We start from the raw sequence: 19,739 nt of genomic DNA, 5'->3' as shown, positions 1-19,739 counted from the left end.
CAGTTTGTGATGGAAATTCACTTGCGTAGCCTAGTTATGTAGCTGTAGTTGTTGTTGAACAAGCAACGTCTCTCCTCAAAGTTTACGATGAGCTAAAAATATTTAAGGATCCCAGAGTAACTTATTACTAATATATTTTACCTGTAAAAAGAAAAAACAACAACTCGGCTCTGTTACTAATGTTATGTATTTTCAAGTTATCTTTCTTACCGATGTGCCTTGTATGCGGAGAAGTGTTATATGTGGTTATGGACTCTATTACTTGTTTTGTGTGATGAATAATTCTCAAAAAAAAAAAGAAAGAAATTAAAGGAAAAGAAAAAAAACCCTTTCAAATTACTATTGATTTTATTAATTTTTGATTACTCTTTTTTGTCTCTTTGTTTGTCAGGTTGTTTCTTCTCTTCAGAAAAACATACTATTGGTGATGATGTTGCATGTGTGAATGATTTTGTAACATATACATCTTACAACGTTTAATTTATTTTTGTTTTATTTTTTAAAACAGAAAAAAAGAAAATGATGGTGATGGTATGCTGTGCTGTATAATGTGCACCAATTTTGATTAAAATAGAAAATTAAATAAAAAAAGAAAGAGTTTTGCGTGAAGGACACAAAAGCATTTCAGTCTTGTTTTTATTTTATTGTTTTTAATTGATCTAAAATTATTATTCACATCTAGTTTTAGTTTTTAGTTTAGTTTTACTTAACTAAAACAACCTTGCAAGAACCTTTGCTTCACACTAACTTACAATAAATCTCGATATTCCGATGCTTTCTGCTGCTCTTGAACGCATCATCTGCTCCTCTCTCCCCCTGTCCTGAACGTCTCCATTGGACTTGAGGGACCACTACTATAAACATACCGAGAGTCCCTGCGCGAGGACAAGACCACGTCCTAGTTATCCACGGCCGAGCTGTGAAACTTTTTTCCTGTTCTTCAATAACTTTTGTGCTCCGTGAAAAACTTTAAAGAAACGGACAATAAAAAAAAACTTTGGCGTTGGAGCAGCGACAGGACGGCGACTTTTTGTTCTGAAAGTCGCGCTCGTCAGATTCAAGAGTGTCTCGAGACTTCGTGTTTTTTGAACGTGAGGACTTATTTCGCAGAATACACGAGGATTACGTGTTTGCTGTTAGTTTAAACGCCGTCGAGCAAAAGAGGAGTTTCTCCAGCGGGGAGCAGAAAACGGCATGTAGCTCAGGATCAAGGGTGAGTCAAAAAAATCTTCACCAGCAGTTTTGTTGTGCTCGTGGTTGCTTCCAAAACTCGTCTTGAAGAAGAGGGACACTGTTTTAAGGTATCAATCTGCAGTGTGAAAATGTAGGCCAAACGGCTGGGCCACGTAGGGCAGGAGGCAGGGGATCCCAAATATTCTCATGCTAAACCCCCACCTCCGTCCTCCACCACATAAACATACATTAACACACACACACACAGCCCCAAATCCTCCTTTTCTGTGGTAAGCATGATGAGAGGTACCTAAATAACATGCAGGTGAATGCAAAACAGCGTGAATTCAGCTAATGAGGGGAGTTATATTAATGTATTTGTCTAAAGGGAGTTTATGTAAACCCTCTGCAAAACCTCCATTAGGATCCAGAGGCAAATAAACACATGCCATGCAGAGTGCACTTCAACAAATGATCTATTGTGTTTGCATTTGTTCATTTTAACCAGAAAAAAACCTCATGAGATAAAAAAAAAGGCAGCAGCATAAGTTACAGATAGACTACAAATGACAAAAATACAAAATCAAAATATGCAACTCCAAAACAAGCAATAAAAAACACAAAGCAAACACAAAATTAAGTTCTTTTTTTGTTTTATTTTCATTTCATCTTAAAACATTGAAAAATAACCATCATATTTGAAACATCAAGCACAAAAACACAGAGGACATAAAACAAACACTGTCACAACGTTAAATTGTACAGGGAGATTCAGACCTTATTTGTTTTTATTCTGTGAAGTTTTTTCTGGTTATTTGAGAGGTCGTGATAGCTTTTGTTTGTTGTTATAGAAACAGATTCAAGGAGATGTATTAGTTTAACAGAAAACAGACAAATATTTGGAGCTGTATGAAGCGCAAGGTGATGTTTGACAACAAGAAAGAGTCTGAGAGCAAGTTACTACAAATAAATACTCAAAAGTATGTTAATATATGCTGTGAGTCAACCATAATATAAAGGAAAAATTAAAAGACCTGCTGAGATACACCCTGACACTGACATACAGAAGGTGACATACAAGTACAATAGTCCTGCAACAATGCTTTGAAACAGAGGAACCAATGAGTGCAGCTTTAAGAAACTGCACAGTGAAATCAACCTGCTGTCGACCTGTCTGTGATTTTTAGGTAAAAATGCATCCAGGCAGTTTAGAGCTGCACATGCATTTATCTCAAAGGTGATTACAGTCACCTCATGGGTTAAAAGAGCCTACAAATGATGACGTTATCATTTTTGTTTGCCCTGCTCACACCCTGTGTTCACACCGTGCATGCATGTTTGTGTGAGTGTGTAAAAAGATGTGTTTGGACATGCACATTTTAGACTGCCACCATTACTGTAAAAAAAAAAAAAGAGAGGAGAGTTCTGTAAAGGCAAATATAGCTGCTGCAGGAGGCGTAGGCCGCACACACACACACACACACACACACACACACACATCTGGCTGTCTTTATAAGCTCAAAGGCATGCTGTGTAAATTACATGGTGCCAGAGCAAGTGGCTTGGGGAGTACACACCACTTTTAAAACTGGTGGGGGATTTAAAAGGACCAAAAGTCAGAGTTGTAGGTTCCGCCTTCGTCCATGCTGCTCATCACCTCATTGTGGGGCTTGTTAAAGAGTCAAAACACAACAGAGTGGGGTTAAACATCTAATGTCTCATCAAATTTGAAAACAAAGATTCTAGTTGCTCCTGAAATGTTAAGTCCCAAAGGCCATGTTTTGTTTATGCTCAGCATGCTAAGATCCTAATAGGTGTTTACTGCATAATGCAAGTCTGCATGTAAAAGGAAAAGTGGCCATTGTTTGTGTAGCCAGTGGTCATTTTAGTCTAAAGTCCATGTGATTGCTACGTGGAGCAAACACACCTGTAATTTTGGTCAAGTGCTGCATGCTGTGGCACTCGAAGAGAGGGAGGGAGGAGAAGTTATTGTTGTTTTTGTCATAGAAGTTTAACTGAAGGCCAAGAAATGTACAGAACTCCTTCAAACTCTGCTTGTTTTGTTTTTCTGCAGATGAAGGGCTATGACCACTTTCTTAAAATTTGAATGAATTCCTGACAAAATAACAACATAAAGTTGTTGAGATACAAAGTAAGGCAGCTTAAATAATGATAAAAACTCTTTTTAGTGCTGTGGATTTATCATGGTTTATAGGGGTGTAAATAAATATCAGAAGACGTACAGTATATATGTGATGTTATGTGTTGTGAAACTATATTGATTCTTAAAACACTATCCATTTTTAATTGATTACAATTTCTTATTTTATTAATTTTCTCCCCCTAAAGAAATGTGCATGATTTTATTTTAATGTATCTTATTTTATTTTATATTACTGATATAGGCAAATGTTAATTCCTTTGCTCAGAGTGCACAAAAACTATTGCCACGGTCTTGGATGTTACAGAGACTGTGATAAATAGAAATGCACATCCCAAAGTATAGACTGCATAAAAAAGTAATCCTATTATTCAGATTGTATGTGTATGGGGGTATGTCCTTTCGTCTTTAGTGTTTTTTTTCTCCAGAATTACATTTAAAAAAAGGTAATATATGGCCTTGCTTACATTTTCACAATATATCAAAATATATTCAATATTAACCTCCGTTTCATGATTCGTAGTTGAATTGCTAATACAGATAGTAATATTGCAGCCCTAAATGCGTTTATTCATTTGTCATGTTAGTTTTAGATATGTCACACAGTTCTAATCATAAAACAAATAGCCATTAATATGAATTAAATATAAAAGTAGAGTTTTAGGAAAGCAGTGATTTAATTAGATTTATAGGGGCAATTACTACATTTCTTGCCTTTCTGTTGAAATTTTCTGCACCAGTTTACTCCCTTTCATCAATTTATGGTTGAAAATGTGTTTATTTACGCTAAAATAGAAGTCCTATGCTTTCATGTTTTCATAGGCTGTAAATATCGATCTCCTCAGCACCCCTCTGAAATGTACACCTATGCATACCAAAAATATGAAATAGTATAATATACAATATTATGTGAGCTGTGTTTATGTGACTGTGTGCAGTAACTTGTGTGTGTGTGTGTGTGTGTATTGAGACTTGCAGATGTGCTTTTGTCAAAATTGTGTAAGCGCTGAACTCTCATGCAGCCCGACAGACAACAACAGAGCAGACAGCGTGCTGCAACTTGCCCAACTCTCCCACACTCAACCTTTAGGCACCTTCCAGGTGCTACGGGCAACCTGTCAATCACAGCTGCCCCCCTAGGCCAGGTCAGACCCCTCTCCTCGGGCCCAGTTTTAACATAACAGACATATTTTTTAAGGGTATTTTGTGTGGAAGTGTGTACGTGATTTAGGCCACTTCTCTTTCCTGCTAATAGAGCATCACACAGAGACATTTTCCATTTGATCTCTGGTGTAAAATGTGAGAATTTTCCTTTCCTCATGGCCATTATGTGCGGTGGATACAGCCGGATGTGAGCAGTAGCAACCCCAAAGTGTTGCTGCTTTCATAGGCCTGTAAACTCGGTGCTATTGAGGTCCCTATTAGTGTTGGTGCCTCGAGGTTCAACTGTGAGAAAACACTCAGTGGCTTTTTGGTGATTGAGCATGTGTGTGTGTTTGTGTGAGTGTGATGTGGTTCCCAGGAGGAGGGGGGGGGGCATGGAAAATGTGAACAGCACCGCGGTTTGGTTGGATCAGATGTGATGGCCAATGGTCCCATATGTCTGTTGTTGAAGTGGAGAGAGCCGCCACTATCAGCCTCACTGCCCGTCATTCCCTCCGTCCATCCTCCCCTCAGTGCCCCCCCCCCCCCCCCTCCCCACCTGTACCAACATGATAAGAGCCTGAGAAACACCGGTGTCACACCTCTTCTTCCCTGTCTGCCCTGTTCACCATTGCCTCACTTATCTTATTTTCTCAATCGGGCGCAGGGACGCTTGTACACACACGCACACACACACACACACAACTTAATCATATCTCCAAACTCTCCACGCCTCCATGTCATCAATCCCCAGATTTCACTGCCACAGGATGAGTCGGCAGTGCTACGTCATCGCTGGTTTGGAAAACCAGTCTCTGGCCAGTGTTGGGCTGTTTCCCTCTTTGATCCTCCCCCACTTCATGTTCCAGTGACAGTGTTTAGACGGTAATGCCAGTCTGAAACACTGGGCATTCCCTATCTGTTACTGTCAACTGTGGCACAGTGCAGCAGCCTACAAACACAGATTTCTGTTACTTTCTTGCAGTTTCTTTTCTTTGTGTAATACTTTGTGGTGTGAGTGCAATGATACATTTACTTTCAACAATGTGGAGCTGGAACAACGCATTATTTATCGTTTTACGTTGCACAAGTGGTCCAGTTTTCCACAATTCATACTCTGCACTTGATATGCAATGCATTTTGCATTTTGAAAGCAGTATTTTTGTGTTACGGGCAACTTTTTATTACGGATTTTTTATTTGCACAAGGAACTGATACATGAACAGTTAGGCATGCACCGATTTATTGGCTGAACATCAGTGTAAGCTGACATTCATCTTGTTTACTGCCATCGGCCTATCGGCGAATAAGATGACAATCCTTTATGGCAGTGGCCGATGTTTTTCTGTTGTGTCACATCAGTTTTGAGCAGACTAAAAAGCAGGGCTTGAACTAACGGTATCCCATTGTCCCGGGGACTAAAGAAAACATGTTACCCAGGACTTATTGGAGACAAAATGGTGCAATAAACTATTGATCTTGCAGGCTACGCACCCAATTTTTCCCCCAGATAATGTTACATCGTGAATAACAAACCTGAGTTCAGATCAGAAAGAGTAGAGCTAGTTTACGTTAGCAGCTGGTTGTTGGAACTAACAGCTAACAAAGATTACTTAGAGTCACATTATGATGCTTTCATGCTCTGTTTGGTGAAAATGAGAAGTGGGCATGGGTGAATTATAACATTATGTGTTGTAATGTTGTCTTAAAAACTTTATTTTTTGGTGAGAAACTTGAATAAATACAGTTGTTGGAAGGAGAAATGTGTTGATGTGTTGACCGATATAAAACAGATGTTAGAAAGGGAAATATGATATATAGAGTATTAAAGCTTTTGTTGGCACTAAATTGTCGATCAAATAATTGGTTGTTAAGAATTTAATAGAACGTAAAAAATTAATCGATCAGTTGAAAGGCCACGCAATGCTGTCAAGTTATATGCAAAATGTTGCTGTTAGCTTTGATTGAGGAATATATACATTGAAATAAGCAGTTTTTATGTTCTTTTTAAAAAAAGAATAAAAATGTATCGCTCAGTAATTGATCAAGTAAAGTGCTTATGATTTGTAACCCTTATTAAAGGTCTTTTCATAAATTTCTATGGTTAAATTTGTGCTCATTAAAAGGTCGTGTAATGCTTGACTTAATGATTCAAAAATAGTACCGTCTCTGGCACAAAAGGGGGAATAAATAACAACAAAAACAAAATAAACATGTCAACAACAACAAAAAAACAAAAACATCTGTGTCCGTTTTGGCTATTGGCTGAATTATCTTAAATATCGTATTGGGATTAGGCCCAAAAATTTCACAAATGGTAGATTCCTAGTAAGAGTAAGACTACAGTGCGGTGGAAGTTGAGACATTAGCAGTTGTAAGAAAGTATCTGCTGTTGCAAAATATCTGGATGCATGAAACAGACTTTGAGAGTTATTTGAAAAAAAAATTTTCAACTTCATCTTGCTCAGTCCTCAGATACAGATAGAAAAATGTGGATAGATACTTCTGAATGCACAGGATGATACAAGGAAATTTGCTACATACATAGCAAGTTCTGCAAATGGAAGACATAGTGAATCTTTTCAGAGCAAATGCACGCCAATTTCAAACATCACTTGTAGCACTGGCTGATAGTATCAGGTATTTACAGAGGAACGAGATGTTCTTTACCTCTTTAAACTTATGAGTGTAGCTTGCATGATTTCAACCTCCAGCTGAACTTGTTGATCTGTGCACAAGTGTGTGTGTGGTGGAGATAGAGGGAGAGACAGGGAGAGAAAGTGTGTGTGTGTGTGTGTGTGTGTGTGTGTGTGTGTGTGTGTGTGTGTGTGATGGAGATAGAGGGAGAGACAGGGAGTGTGACTGTGCAAAGCTTTCAGACAAGGCTCCGTCGCTGTCTGGATGTCACCTCTGTGTGAACACTCTGCTCTGTGTGTTTGTGATTGTCCCCTGTGCTCTCGTGTAGTAGAGAGAACGTGTGTGTGTGTTTGTGTGCTAGTGTTTCTGTGTGTCTTTGTCTCAGAGATGAAGCTCGAGAAAGAGAGAAAGGGGGGAAAAAAAGAGAGCTGGAAAGTGAAAAAGCAGATGCGCTTGTTAGAAACACTGTCTGGCCGCCTGGCTCCACCATCTGTTTGCAGCTGCTAATGTTTCTGTGTGACAGACAGTATATTGCGTGTGTGCATGTGTGTGTGCGTGCAGTGCTGTGTGTATGCATACAGTGTATTGTGGAATGTATTTCTAAGTTCATTCCTATAAGGTGAGGAAACCTAAAGTCTACCGTTTTTTTTTTAGCATGAAAGTACACACACATATGCATCGACTATCCTCTGGCTCAGACAGAAACACACATGGCCAGAGTGTCAGATAACAGAGACAGGCCTGGTGCAGTGTCCTGCTGTCCCTAAGGCATGCTGGCAAAACAATTGTGTGCAGTGTGTGCATGCATGTCCCTTAACTTTTTTTTATACAGTAAAAGATTACATAGTTTGTGTTTTACTCGAGTGAATTGGGCAGCAAGGTTCAGTCAGGTCAAATCTGATCCAGGGTCAGATAGAAATTGGCTGTTTGTGTGCAAGAATGTGTGCAGACTTCAGAGCTGTATTTCCCCAAAACATCTCACTGCTGACTGAGCTCGTCTCAGCTCCATGGTAAGCCACTGGGGCAAAAGAGGATCAAAGTCCTTGAAAGATTTTTTTTTGGGAAAAATCAGACTAAATCTGGCTGTTTTGGAGCAGACGTGTTTTATCTCCTTGGAGAAACAGATGGTTTTGTCAGCAGATAAACAATACAAGTAAAAATGCTCTCAGGCCACATCCTCACTCATGTTTTTGATTTTAAAACAGCACTTCAGAAATGAAAAGGATCTCCATACACACAAGCATTTTAGCATGGTGTCAAAAATAATCTCTGTCCATATCTTTTCAGATAACATATCTGAAAATGGATATCACATGACGCAAACAGAAAACAGTTTGTCTACTAAGCCGCTGGCTGCTTATAGAAAATAAAATGGAGATGGTGAAAAGTAAGAGCAGATCACTCTTTGCATGGACCGATGATGAGGTGGAACACATAGTTATGATGCAGTCAAGGTGATGGAAAACATATAAACAGATGATGCAAATTAAATGGGAGCATCAGCAAAGGATGCCGTTGCAATTGGAAAGAAATAATGTTAATATTACCCGCACAAGAAGGATAAAATTACAAAAGGTATGTAGTCCTAGCTGCAATGTTTTGGCTTGACAGGTTGTCACTAAGACCCTGTTGGGAAGCTGATGTTGATGTCATAGTTCAAAATTCACAGTTTTTATTCAAATTAAAATGAAGTCCGCAGCATTTTCAAATGTCTCCGTTTGGGGTTCCAAAAGGCCAGAGCAGTGCGAACACAAGGTGTATTTTAGGCAATACCTGTGCATTTTAAAACGAAAAATCAAATAAGTGGGGAGGCAGCGGACACATACAGTATTTAAGTTGGGAGTCCTCTGTGTGAATGCTAACTCTCTGGTTTGACACTATTAGTCAGTTAATTGATAACTCAACAAGAGTTTTGATAATGGATTTATCCTAAAGTCATTCATCAAGCATAGTTGACTGTTTTACTGTAATTTACATAATTGGAAATGTTTGTGTTTTAGACTTAGTTGGACACAAAACTGAATACTATTGGCTCATTTGAACTATTTTCCAACATTTCGTGAGCAAATGAATGAACTAGAATGGCAACTTTTTAAAAAATTGATGGGTTTTTTGACAAAACTGCCAAACATGTACTGCTTCCAGTCTTTACAATTAAGATTTGTTTCAAATTCTTTTGGGCTTTGGACTTTTAGTTGGATGAAACAAGCAATATTGAGGACATCTTGGCTCAGTGGTATTTTGATGGGGATTTTTCACTATTTTCTTCCATTTTATAGACCAAATGATTATGCGAGAAAAAGGGTTGCAGATTAATATATAAAACCAAAAAGCATCAGACCTTGTTGCAACACTGGATTGATGGTTTCATTAGAAAAAAATAATCGAGAGATTAGGTAGCAGGAGTATCCAAAAAAACAAAGCACAATTGGGGAATATTGTTTGTTTCCAATGTTAGAACAAGCATCTTGAGCATGTTTCCTGTAAATACTACTTGATTTGAATTCCTTCTTAGTGATTCAGGCCTAGTTTAGGCTCGTAGACCAAACTGTAAAAGGACTATGCTGGAGGAAGAGTAGTTACGAGCCGTGAAGCACTTAACCCCTTTGTTTTGCTATAGCGCTCATGTGTAACTGGAGGGGAGGAGGAAGGGGGTGGTGTTGGTATTTCAGACAGAGACAAGCAACAGAGATCAGATTGATTGAGTTACACACGCTACACTTGCGTCCTCAGTTCTCGGCGGCCTGCGTCTAATGGTCTTAGCAGTAGGCGACAAAGTGCTGTTTTGTTCCCGCTATTGTGTGGATGTGAATGGAGCAAGGCAACAGACGGGCTGCCCCAAGAGAGACGAGACTCAGCACCCAGACCTGCAGCTCTGATACTGTGCTTGTAATAATTGTTGTCTTTCTGTCAATAATGCAAAAGTAATAAAGTAAAATTAAACATTTTAGTTTAGGTGTTTTCCTGTAGTGTTTGACCTGCAGACGAGCAACTAAACGCCACAGTTTGGTTGTACTTGTTGTGTATTTCTGCATGGCTGGTGTTAGTCACAGCTTGTTTTGGTTTGATTATAATTCTCAAGTGGCCCCTGTGTGCTGAATCCACACCTGACTGAGCAGAGAGATGACTGGCAGCAAAACATCACACCCTGGGGGGGAAACCTGTGTCAACATAGTTTTTTAACTCATTTTATATCCGTCTTTTGTCAGCTGTTAACACATAGCATCAACTGCTGCTAAACCCTACTTCTACTCACATTAGTCATTGTTGCTGCACCTGTCAAGCTCTCGTTCCCGCACGACACATCATAGCACGCAATTTACAATAATAACAGGGGACAAGGTCCAATTTAAATTCTTGATTTTTGCATCACTGAGTCCTTTTATTTTCAACAGAGGTAGACATAAGCATGATTCTCACTTCTAGCTGTTTGCAATAACATCTGTTGCTGGTCTATCAACTGTGGTTAGCGAGCAAATTAAGATAACATTAGCTTCATGAGTTTATTGAGAACATTGTCTCTGGTTTACTTTTTTTAATGTTCCCATCTGACTCGTTTTTAAACAAAAAAAAAAAAAAAACAGGGACTTTAATTTTTCCTTGTGTAAATTCGAGTAACATCAGCTGGGCTTTTAGAAGCTCAAACTCCCCCAAGTACAACAAAGAGCAGGACAACGATGCCAACAATAGTCTAAAAGCGCATCCTTTCTCCTTCTTCCTGTCCCACACCTGCTGCATGGCGCAAGAGGACAGAGGGGGGAGATGTTACGCTAAGAGCCGTGGACTGCCATTACTCTGAGCAGAGTGCATGGAAAAGAGTTATAATATATCTGTCTCTTTTTTCCTGATGGTCTGATTAAGTCACTAAATTCACAGCAATTATTAATAATAACAATAATAATAGTAATAACAGATAAGACTTACATATCCCTTTTCTAGGTACTCAGAGACACATGAAATTCAAAAAGAAAACAAATACAAATGCAAAATAGAGACCACAAAATACTGACTACATGAACAGAAAAGTTATACATATAAGAACAGAATACAAATGCAAAATGTAGAGGATATGACAAGTCACTTTTTTAGTGAGAGCATCTGAAAAGTCACTAAATCTAGCAAGAAATTCACTATGTTTACAACACTGCACGTGACTGTTGGCTTTTGCATGAGGGAGCATCACCTCATGTCTTATTGTTAGATGTTCATATGTCTTGGAAGAAAGTAAAGATAAACACAACTTACTTTTAATAGTATTTTCCTTTTTAAAACACAGCCGTTTACAGGATGCATAGTGATGAGATAGTGTATCTGTGTGTGACGATGTAATATAAATAACTGTACTATGATGATTGTGGAACAAAGTCAGCCTTGCTTTAGTCACCAACTTAAGAGAAAGAGAAATGAGAATGCTTTATTTGTCATTGTAGGCAGAGCTTACAACGAAATTATGAGCGCAGCTCTACAATAAAAAAATAAAAATAAAAAGGATTTACACAATAAAATAAAAAGTGCTACACTGACTGTTTCATCTTCCATAAGAGCTAGACTAGTTGCATATGGAATGTAGTTAGATATTGCACATAGTAAATTCATATACTTATGTAAAACTACGTCTCGTCATTAATAAAATAGACATACTACAGTCTATCTTCATCCTTTCTAATCCTGCATCTCTCTAAATCTGTTAAATGACTGATCAAGGTTGACTCATGTTTATGACTGGGCTCTATCACTGTCCCTTTTAGCTTTTTTTTTTTTTGCTTTATGGTTAATTCTTTTCTTTTTTCTCTTTGCTGATCCTGCCCCAGTATCAGCCACGGCCACAAAAAGGTAACAACAAAAATGTAATTTTCATATGAAAAATCTCCTTTTGCGTCCTTTCAACTGACCATCGTACTACTTACTGCAAAACTTGTCTTGGAAAATTTATTTTTTTGAAAGAGGATCTTCAGTCTGCGTGCCGTTAACCATTTCATCGGATTTTGTGGGGAATCGGTCACGGGGACAGGCACAAGGAACAACCGTAAAAACGAATCTTCTTGGCTGATGGCCACGTTTGCTCATGCAGGTCATAAAGAGGCGTTAGTATTAACTTGAAACTGTTCTGCAACCAGTTAAACAATCTTTGTAGTCGCTTTAATGTAAACTTTAGTTGTACACATGAAGTACACAGGTCTGAGAGGTCAGACTTTCAGATTTGCTCTCCTTTTATGAATTGACTGGCTTCTAAACACTAAACATTGTTTTAAAAAGTTCACTTCATTGGCACACAATGCATCTGCAAACAATACTGAAGAAATGATATACTTGTGGTTCAAGCACACACAGAAAAAAAAGATTTTCTCTCTTTTTTTATTTTCACCTTTTTGCCCCTAACCACACCAGTCTAAGGGGGATAAAGAACAAACACAACAGAAGATGGGAATGGTTTCATATATATTTAGCCAAAGCTTGCTACTCTGAAAAAGAAAAACAACCCTCTTCCCTCAGTTTTCCCTCTCGTTTTCTCCACGCCACAAAATTACAATGTGCAAATTCATAAACGTATACGCTGTTTTTGCACGCTGGAAATAAACACGATGGTCGGGGATATGCTGCTGCAGCGCTGTAGTTGCGTTGCAGCAGCGTTTTTTGTGTCGAGGAGTGGGTTCGGTCCCCGGCTATTGTCTGTCTGTCTGTCTGGCCTTCCTCAACCACACACTTCCAACCATGCCACTGATTACTAGTTTAGAGTTGCTCTAACTGCTGTCTGGTCCTCTGGCTAACCTCTGAAGAGCCTGGTGGGTGTGTGTGTGATCCTGTGTGTTTGCGGTCCGCTCTGTTCATGCATGTCTATGTTTGTACACTGCACAGTGAAAGTATGCGTCTTTATTTGTGTCTTTGCGTGTTTATCTGCGTCTTGGTCCTTGTTGACAGTGATCTCGCAGGGCCTTTGTGCTCGGGAATATTTCTTGAGGTATTTTTGGGAGGTTTTACCGCCAACCTGTGATGTCACTTCCCTTAAGCTAGAGCTAAAGGGGAGGGTCAGAGCGGTTTGGGTCAGGTGGCGGTGGCTGGGGTCATATATCCCAAAGCTGATTTACTCACCCACTGTAGCCCAATTATTCCCTCACTGTGGTTTTCTTGCTCAGTGTGTGTCTGTTGGCACGAACGCCCAATAAAAAACACAAGATGATGCCACATTACAGTGTGCTGTCTCCGATGGATTCAGGAGAAAGGAATGTGTTACGGCTTCCAAAGGGGCACGGCTGTTAAGCGTGATTCAAATTGTACCAAACAACACGGCTGTAAGTCAGCACTTTGTAGCTCTTTCATTCAGGACTCGCTCGCCTGTGTCTTTTCTTCTCCCGCTCACTCAGCCCTGTCACACACACACACACACACACACACACCCTCACATGCACGCACACAAACACGCTTTCTTTCCTTGTGGTGCATACTTGTGTCAGGTGTGCTCTGTTTTTCCAGTCAGGGTAGAGAGGAATCTGGGCCAGGGTCCAAGCTGACTATCAACAGCACATTGCCAGAACCCGGGACAAGAAGCAACACATCCACTCCATCTTTACTCCTCCTCCTTCTCCCTCTCTACTCCTCCCCCCCTTTTTCTCCTCTCCTGATCACTGGAGCATTGTCGTGCTGTATTTTGGTCTTTTCGTTCTTCCGTTTGTATGTTTTTGGCTTACATTTTTCAATGACTTGCATCCATTTTCAGCATTTTTAATGCATTTTCTTGTTTTGTTTCTCCGTTTTCATGCACTTTTCTGAGGTTTTTGTAATGTTCAGTGTTTTGTATGGAGAAGAGGTTGTTCTTTTCCTGCCTAGGTTTGTGGTGTAGTTCTCGTCTAACAAGGCAACAAAGTGGCCACCACCCTGAAAATGACACGATTTTTAGCCATTTCAATTCTGGTTGTCAGAACCAGCTTTATCCAGGTTTCCCACAACTATAGAAAACTTGGAAAAGTCATGGAATTAGTAACATTTTAGAAAGTTTTATAAAAGTCATGGAATATTGTTGTTGTGTAATGAAGTTGTTGCAGTTATCTTACTTTTCACATAATAACAGGTTTATTTTCTGTAGCTGGTGACATCATATAGTTGTAATATGCGTCAATGCATCACATTTTGTTTCCCATCACATACGTTTCTTTATTTTCTTCCTCTGTCCCGACTCTCCCTTCATGCATACCAGCCAGCTAGAATTATGCTCGACTTGAGTTTGATGCTTATATGTTTGAGAAATGATGTTGTGACTGTCACTTAACACGAAGGGCCATGAATCCCTAGGTTTAATGCCTATGCCCCCATTGTTTTAGTTTTGTACTGCATTTTGTGGCAGTTTGTAACGGATGCCTTTTTTTATTTTTAACAAATTAACCAATGGGCAGAAATGTGGGCCCGAGTCACATGACTTGGACTTGAGTCAGATTCTGGTTACTAATTTGACGACATTAGACTCAACTTGACAAAATAAAAAAAGTTTTAATTCCTGAGATCTACCTTTTTTTTTAACCAATCTGACAGCATCAGCACTACTTTTTTATGTTTAAGTTCAGTCACACTTGTTTTAACCAACTTGATAAACATTTTAGAACGGATATGTGAAAGCATTGGGATTTGAACTTTTGGACATGTTAGTCTTGACTTGGCCTTGACTTGGGACTTGAGTGATAAGACTCGATCCCAGCTCTGCCATTGGGACAACCGAACTGTTGGCTTTCACTTCCCCACTTTAGGAGCTCTACTGCTTCGTGTCAGTGGAACGCCCATAAGAATATAATTAACATTTGAAGTAAATGTACAATACAGTTCTTTTTGTGATATATGTTGTGGATGGTCATAGAATTTTTTTTTTATGGGTCCTTGAAAAGTCACGAAAAGTGTTGAAATTTTGTCCATTAAAATCTGTGGTAACTCTGAGTATCTCTTTGTGGCCCAGATATTAACCTGGGAAGGTTTTTTTAAGTTTGCCTTTAATTGTTGCTTTCAATATATGTGGTATACTCCAGGTGTGACTATATAAATATAGTAAATATGCGAGTGTTTGCATCTGCTCTACTTCAAAGCTCTGTCCTCATCACAGACATGAAAGCTAAGAAGTGATGACTAACTCAGAGTTGTGTTTAAAGTGTTCCCCAAAGACCTGTCAACCTTAAAACCACAGTTTGTGTGTGTGTGTGTGTGTGTGTGTGTGTGTGTGTGTGTGTGTGTGTTGGCTTCTCCTCCTCATAATGTTCCACTTTTGTTGCAATAATTAACAGTTTTATGAGTTTCTAATTGACAACGTGAAGTGACATTTTCTGTTTTGTGGGCAGTAGCTGACAAACAGTGTTTCTGTGGCAGCATCTATGCCACCACCGCATGTGTGTGATCTTACACACTACTACACTGTACGCTTCAATGTCTGGCACTGTGCTGCAATCGGGGGGCAGAGAGAGGGAGAGGGGAGATAAAAAGGAAAGGAAAGGCCTCCCACACAGGCAGATATGAGACTTAGAAGCTCCATTAGTTCCTCAAAGCCAGCTGCCGAGTTCAGATGGATGTCTGCGCTCGGCTGTTTGATGTCCATTCATCCATAGCCTTACATCTCTGCCTCTGTCTCCCAGCTTTGCCCGATGCTGGGCCTCATGGGGCTGAAGAGAGCGCAGCTGCCATAACTATAGGATAAAGCTGTCTGCTACTGTGCGATTCCTGCCTCAGCTAATATCGCTGCGCCGCTGCTGCTCCTGTTATCGCTGGTGATTCTGCTGGCCTCGTCTGTTTTTTGTTTCTCCTTGTTTATGGGAGGTAGGCAGGATGATAACATGCAGAAATATATTGTGCAGGAAAGTTTGATAGGAAGAATGTTTACTGACTATCACGTTGTTTTTGCATTCCAGTGGGATCAAATGTGAAAGCTTAAATCCACAAAACTATCTGTAGCTTCTTGTTATTGACTGATCCTCCTCTTTTTATCTCTCCCTGCAGCACGTTCATCCTCCTCCTCCTCATCGTCCTCCTCCTCCTCTCCGGACATCTTTGGGAATGGGCCAGCGCCTTGCCAGGGTGCATCTTTCCACCCGGTGGCGTGGCTGGCGTCGTGCGAGAGTGAGGAGGGCAGCGGCCAGGTCATAAAGCCTGCCCACTCCTCTCTCCGCTTGCTTGCTCCCAAGTGACTTTTGACCTTTGACTCAGCCGCGACCCCCAGCCAGCCATGCCCTTCCGGCTGAAGCTGCGGCGCACACGGCGCTACAATGTCCTGAGCAAGAACTACTTTGTGACACGGATTCGCCTCCTGGACAGCAATGTGATTGAATGCACTCTGTCGGTGGAGAGTACGGGACAGGAATGTCTGGAGGCGGTGGCCCAAAGGCTGGAGCTACGGGAGGTGAGGAGTCTTTTATTATGTGAGCCATGTACATACTCGTGTAAAACTGGTATTTGGAAAGTTTTGGAGATTTTTACCTGATCCAAGCAGGGTAACCTCTACGACAGGTTATAATTGCTGATTTACATGTTGAATTCTGTAATGATTTCTTAATTCAAACACATTTCGGTGTTATCACCCTGACAGGAGACTCTGTCACATTTTAATGCCATGAAAATGATCCAATTGTAAAATATCAGCTGTTTTCAGCTTCAACAAATAGATAACACTAAAGCCTTTTTCCCACTGGACGAAAAACTCACTAACACCAGCTCACATCTGGCTTTTTTTTTAATGGTAAAGGTTACAATTGGCATTCACTACCTGGACAAATGAGTCTGCTGTAGCCGCGGGTTTCTATTGGCTCCGACAGGCTTGTATTGGCAGTGATAGAAATACAACAACCGGGTGGATGTACTAATTTTAGCCCTTTTGCTGGTGAGATGCCACTGCAAAATACCATTAATCTACATCCAAGCAGCACTTGGAACATTGTTCAAACTTAATCACCACCACGTTTGAGAGAAATACTGTATAAGTAACAGATATAATGTTAATATGGGCAAATTGGAATAAAATCACAATATATGTAAGGCTATGTCACAATATTTATATATTGTCATATACAGTAGTTCATTGGAACAATCAAGGAAATTATAATGGATAAAAAAAGACAAATCATTTTTACATTTTGCATTATTCCAGGATAAAAATCACTGACAAATCAAAGTACTTCATGTCATTGTTGGAAAAAAATAATGAAAAAAATTAATGTTGCCAGAAGCTGTCATGCTTTTTGGTGCACAACAAGGTCCACAATGCCCAAATCCAAACATATTAAAGGCAGAGTGTACGACAAATTCATTTATATCAACTCATATCTCAGTATGCAAGGTCATATCAACCACATAAATCATCAAGAAAGACACATTGACTCCCATACTTGAACTCATTAATATATGCATTGTTAGAATGTGTGTGTGTGTGTGTGTGTGTGTGTGTGTGTGTGTGATGGCCACGTGTCTCTCCCCGCACCCCGTGTGTGTCTCCCTGCCCTCTGCTGTCTCTCTCCTGCGGGGTCCTTGTCTGTCTCTAACGAAGCGTGGCTACCTCTGTCCTCTTTTCTCTGCAGAAGAAAGAGATACAGCTCATCCCCCTGTCCCACTTCACCCCTCCTGTCCATGCTTTCTCTGCATATTTACTCTCTTCCCTTTCTGTCTGTTCCCCGATTTTCTTTACTTTTCCCTCAGAAACGTTTAAGCACCACCTTGCCCTGCACTAACACAGGTATGTGGCTTTGAACGGGGCTTGTTGTGTTGTGTGTGAAAGGTGCAGTTTGTTCACAGACCAGAGAAAGACTGTGTCTGTTTGGTTGATGACTGATTGAGTTAGATGAATACGTGTGTTCAACTGTGAGTCCGCGCCAGCTGGAGCTGCTGACAAAGTGAGAGAGAGGGGCGGTGAACTTGTGCGTACTCACGTAGTGTTGTGGTATTTGCCAGGTGTCAGTGATGTTATAAATAAGGTGGTGTGACGCGTCAGGTTCTGCCGCCGTCTGTCCCCATGCATGCACGGCATCTCAGGACTTGGTGTGTATGTGTGTGTCTGCCTGAATTTGTTGTTTTCATCTTTATTGCTGTACCTGAGGCATGGAGTGTGTGTGTTTTCAAGTGGGCAAGGTGTGTTTCTATGCGTGTGTGTGCCCTTGCAGCTGCAGCTTTACAACTTTCACAACAGCAGAACAAGCACTAAACAGGTGTGCTTACCTCTTCATGATATGATACACTCACACACACACACACACACAGATACACACACACAAATACACACAAATGCAACATCATAGTGTAATTTTAAATGACATTGTTAGCCACTAGTAGTATGGGTGCTTTATCTGCACAAAAAGGTTAGACAAACTTAGTGAGATCTTTATTTAAAGCGACAGCGAGTACGATTTAGGGGAATTTAGTAGCATCAAGCATGAAGGATTGCATATTACAACCTTTTTATACAGAGATGACGCTATAGGGCCGCTATGAAGTCCTTTCTTTACACCGCTTTTGTATTTTTACACAGAGCTAAAAAACGTCAGCATCACTCCAGTCCAGTGTGTGATTTTGGACAGTATGCTGACCTTGTGGAAGCAAAAGAGGCATGATAGGTATGACATTTAACACAACAGCATCTGCCTCTAGTTCGACATATGCGTCAGCAGCGCTTTTAAACAGTAAAAACGGCATAATAATTAATCACCAAACCTTTTATTTGATCCTGTCCTTTGCTCGGTAAAGAGCTCCCAAATCTTATTGCTTTCCCAATTTACGGACGTTTAGGGCTGCTGTTCTTCTTTGCGTTAGTTGCTAACAGCTCCTAGCTCCTTTTTAAATCTCCTACAGCTGGTCACATGCATAACACGTTGTTATAACATCACAACTAATCCACACATTATCCTGTCCTGCCAGCTGCCCCTTTTTAAAAATCCTCCATTCATCACTGTCACTACCCACGTCCCCGGCTCAAAGGCGAGACAACTCTGTCATCCCCTTTTTGTGATAGTACCTTTTAAACATAACAGTAAGGCAGCATTATGGTGCAATATTCCCGCCTTGAGCCGGTGGTATGAAGGGGGCTAGTGTTTTGCCAGTGCTTTTCAGTATGTCATAGACTTGCCGCTAGACCAGCACCTGCAAATCTGTGCTCACCTGTTTTCTCTGGTAACTTTGGATCCAGATGTTCAGGAGGTTTTTACTGGGAGCAGAATTATCCACAGATACAGATATCCACATCTTCTCCAAAACAAAATGACTCAGTGATTTAAACCTGTGGAAACACTGAATAAAGCAGTTTTATGTTTTGAAAAAAATCAGTGTTTTTTGCCGCTTTCATGGTGGAGTGGCTGCCAACCACGATGGTCAACTTGAAAATGCGAATAGCTCTAACTAGAGCCAGTGTTTGGTTTGACCTTTCTGGGCTACTGTAGAAACATAGCGATGCAACATGGCAATCTCCATGTGCAAGGACCCTGTAAAGATATACGTTGCTCATTTATAGGTTACGTAAACCCAACTTTTTATTATTTTCAGGTGATTATACACTAGAGAAAACATATTAATTAAATTATATTCCATTTCTGCAAATCCAACACACTGGACCTTTTAGAGACCATCTCTGTTGATGTCAGCGGCCTGTTTTTGAGCTGTTTACACACAGATCGCAAAT

The 19,739-nt window shown here is 40.2% G+C and overlaps 1 protein-coding gene across 1 annotated transcript in view; it reads left to right on the top strand.

Annotated features, from left to right (window-relative positions):
• The first annotated feature begins 857 nt into the window (after window positions 1-857).
• Window positions 858-19,739, top strand: part of LOC121955187 (tyrosine-protein phosphatase non-receptor type 14-like) — a 52,800-nt gene continuing 33,918 nt past the window's right edge. Inside the window, exons 1-2 of the mRNA XM_042503032.1 lie at window positions 858-1,213; window positions 16,082-16,481. Coding sequence (XP_042358966.1) covers window positions 16,308-16,481 — 174 coding nt within the window. The 5' untranslated portion in view covers window positions 858-1,213; window positions 16,082-16,307. The remainder of the gene's footprint in view (window positions 1,214-16,081; window positions 16,482-19,739) is intronic.

The sequence above is a fragment of the Plectropomus leopardus genome, chromosome 16 (assembly GCF_008729295.1).
Source record: "Plectropomus leopardus isolate mb chromosome 16, YSFRI_Pleo_2.0, whole genome shotgun sequence".
Lineage (NCBI taxonomy): Eukaryota > Metazoa > Chordata > Actinopteri > Perciformes > Serranidae > Plectropomus > Plectropomus leopardus.
The sequence above is the reverse complement of the archived record's forward strand: the minus strand, read 5'-3'. Positions and strand labels throughout refer to the sequence as shown.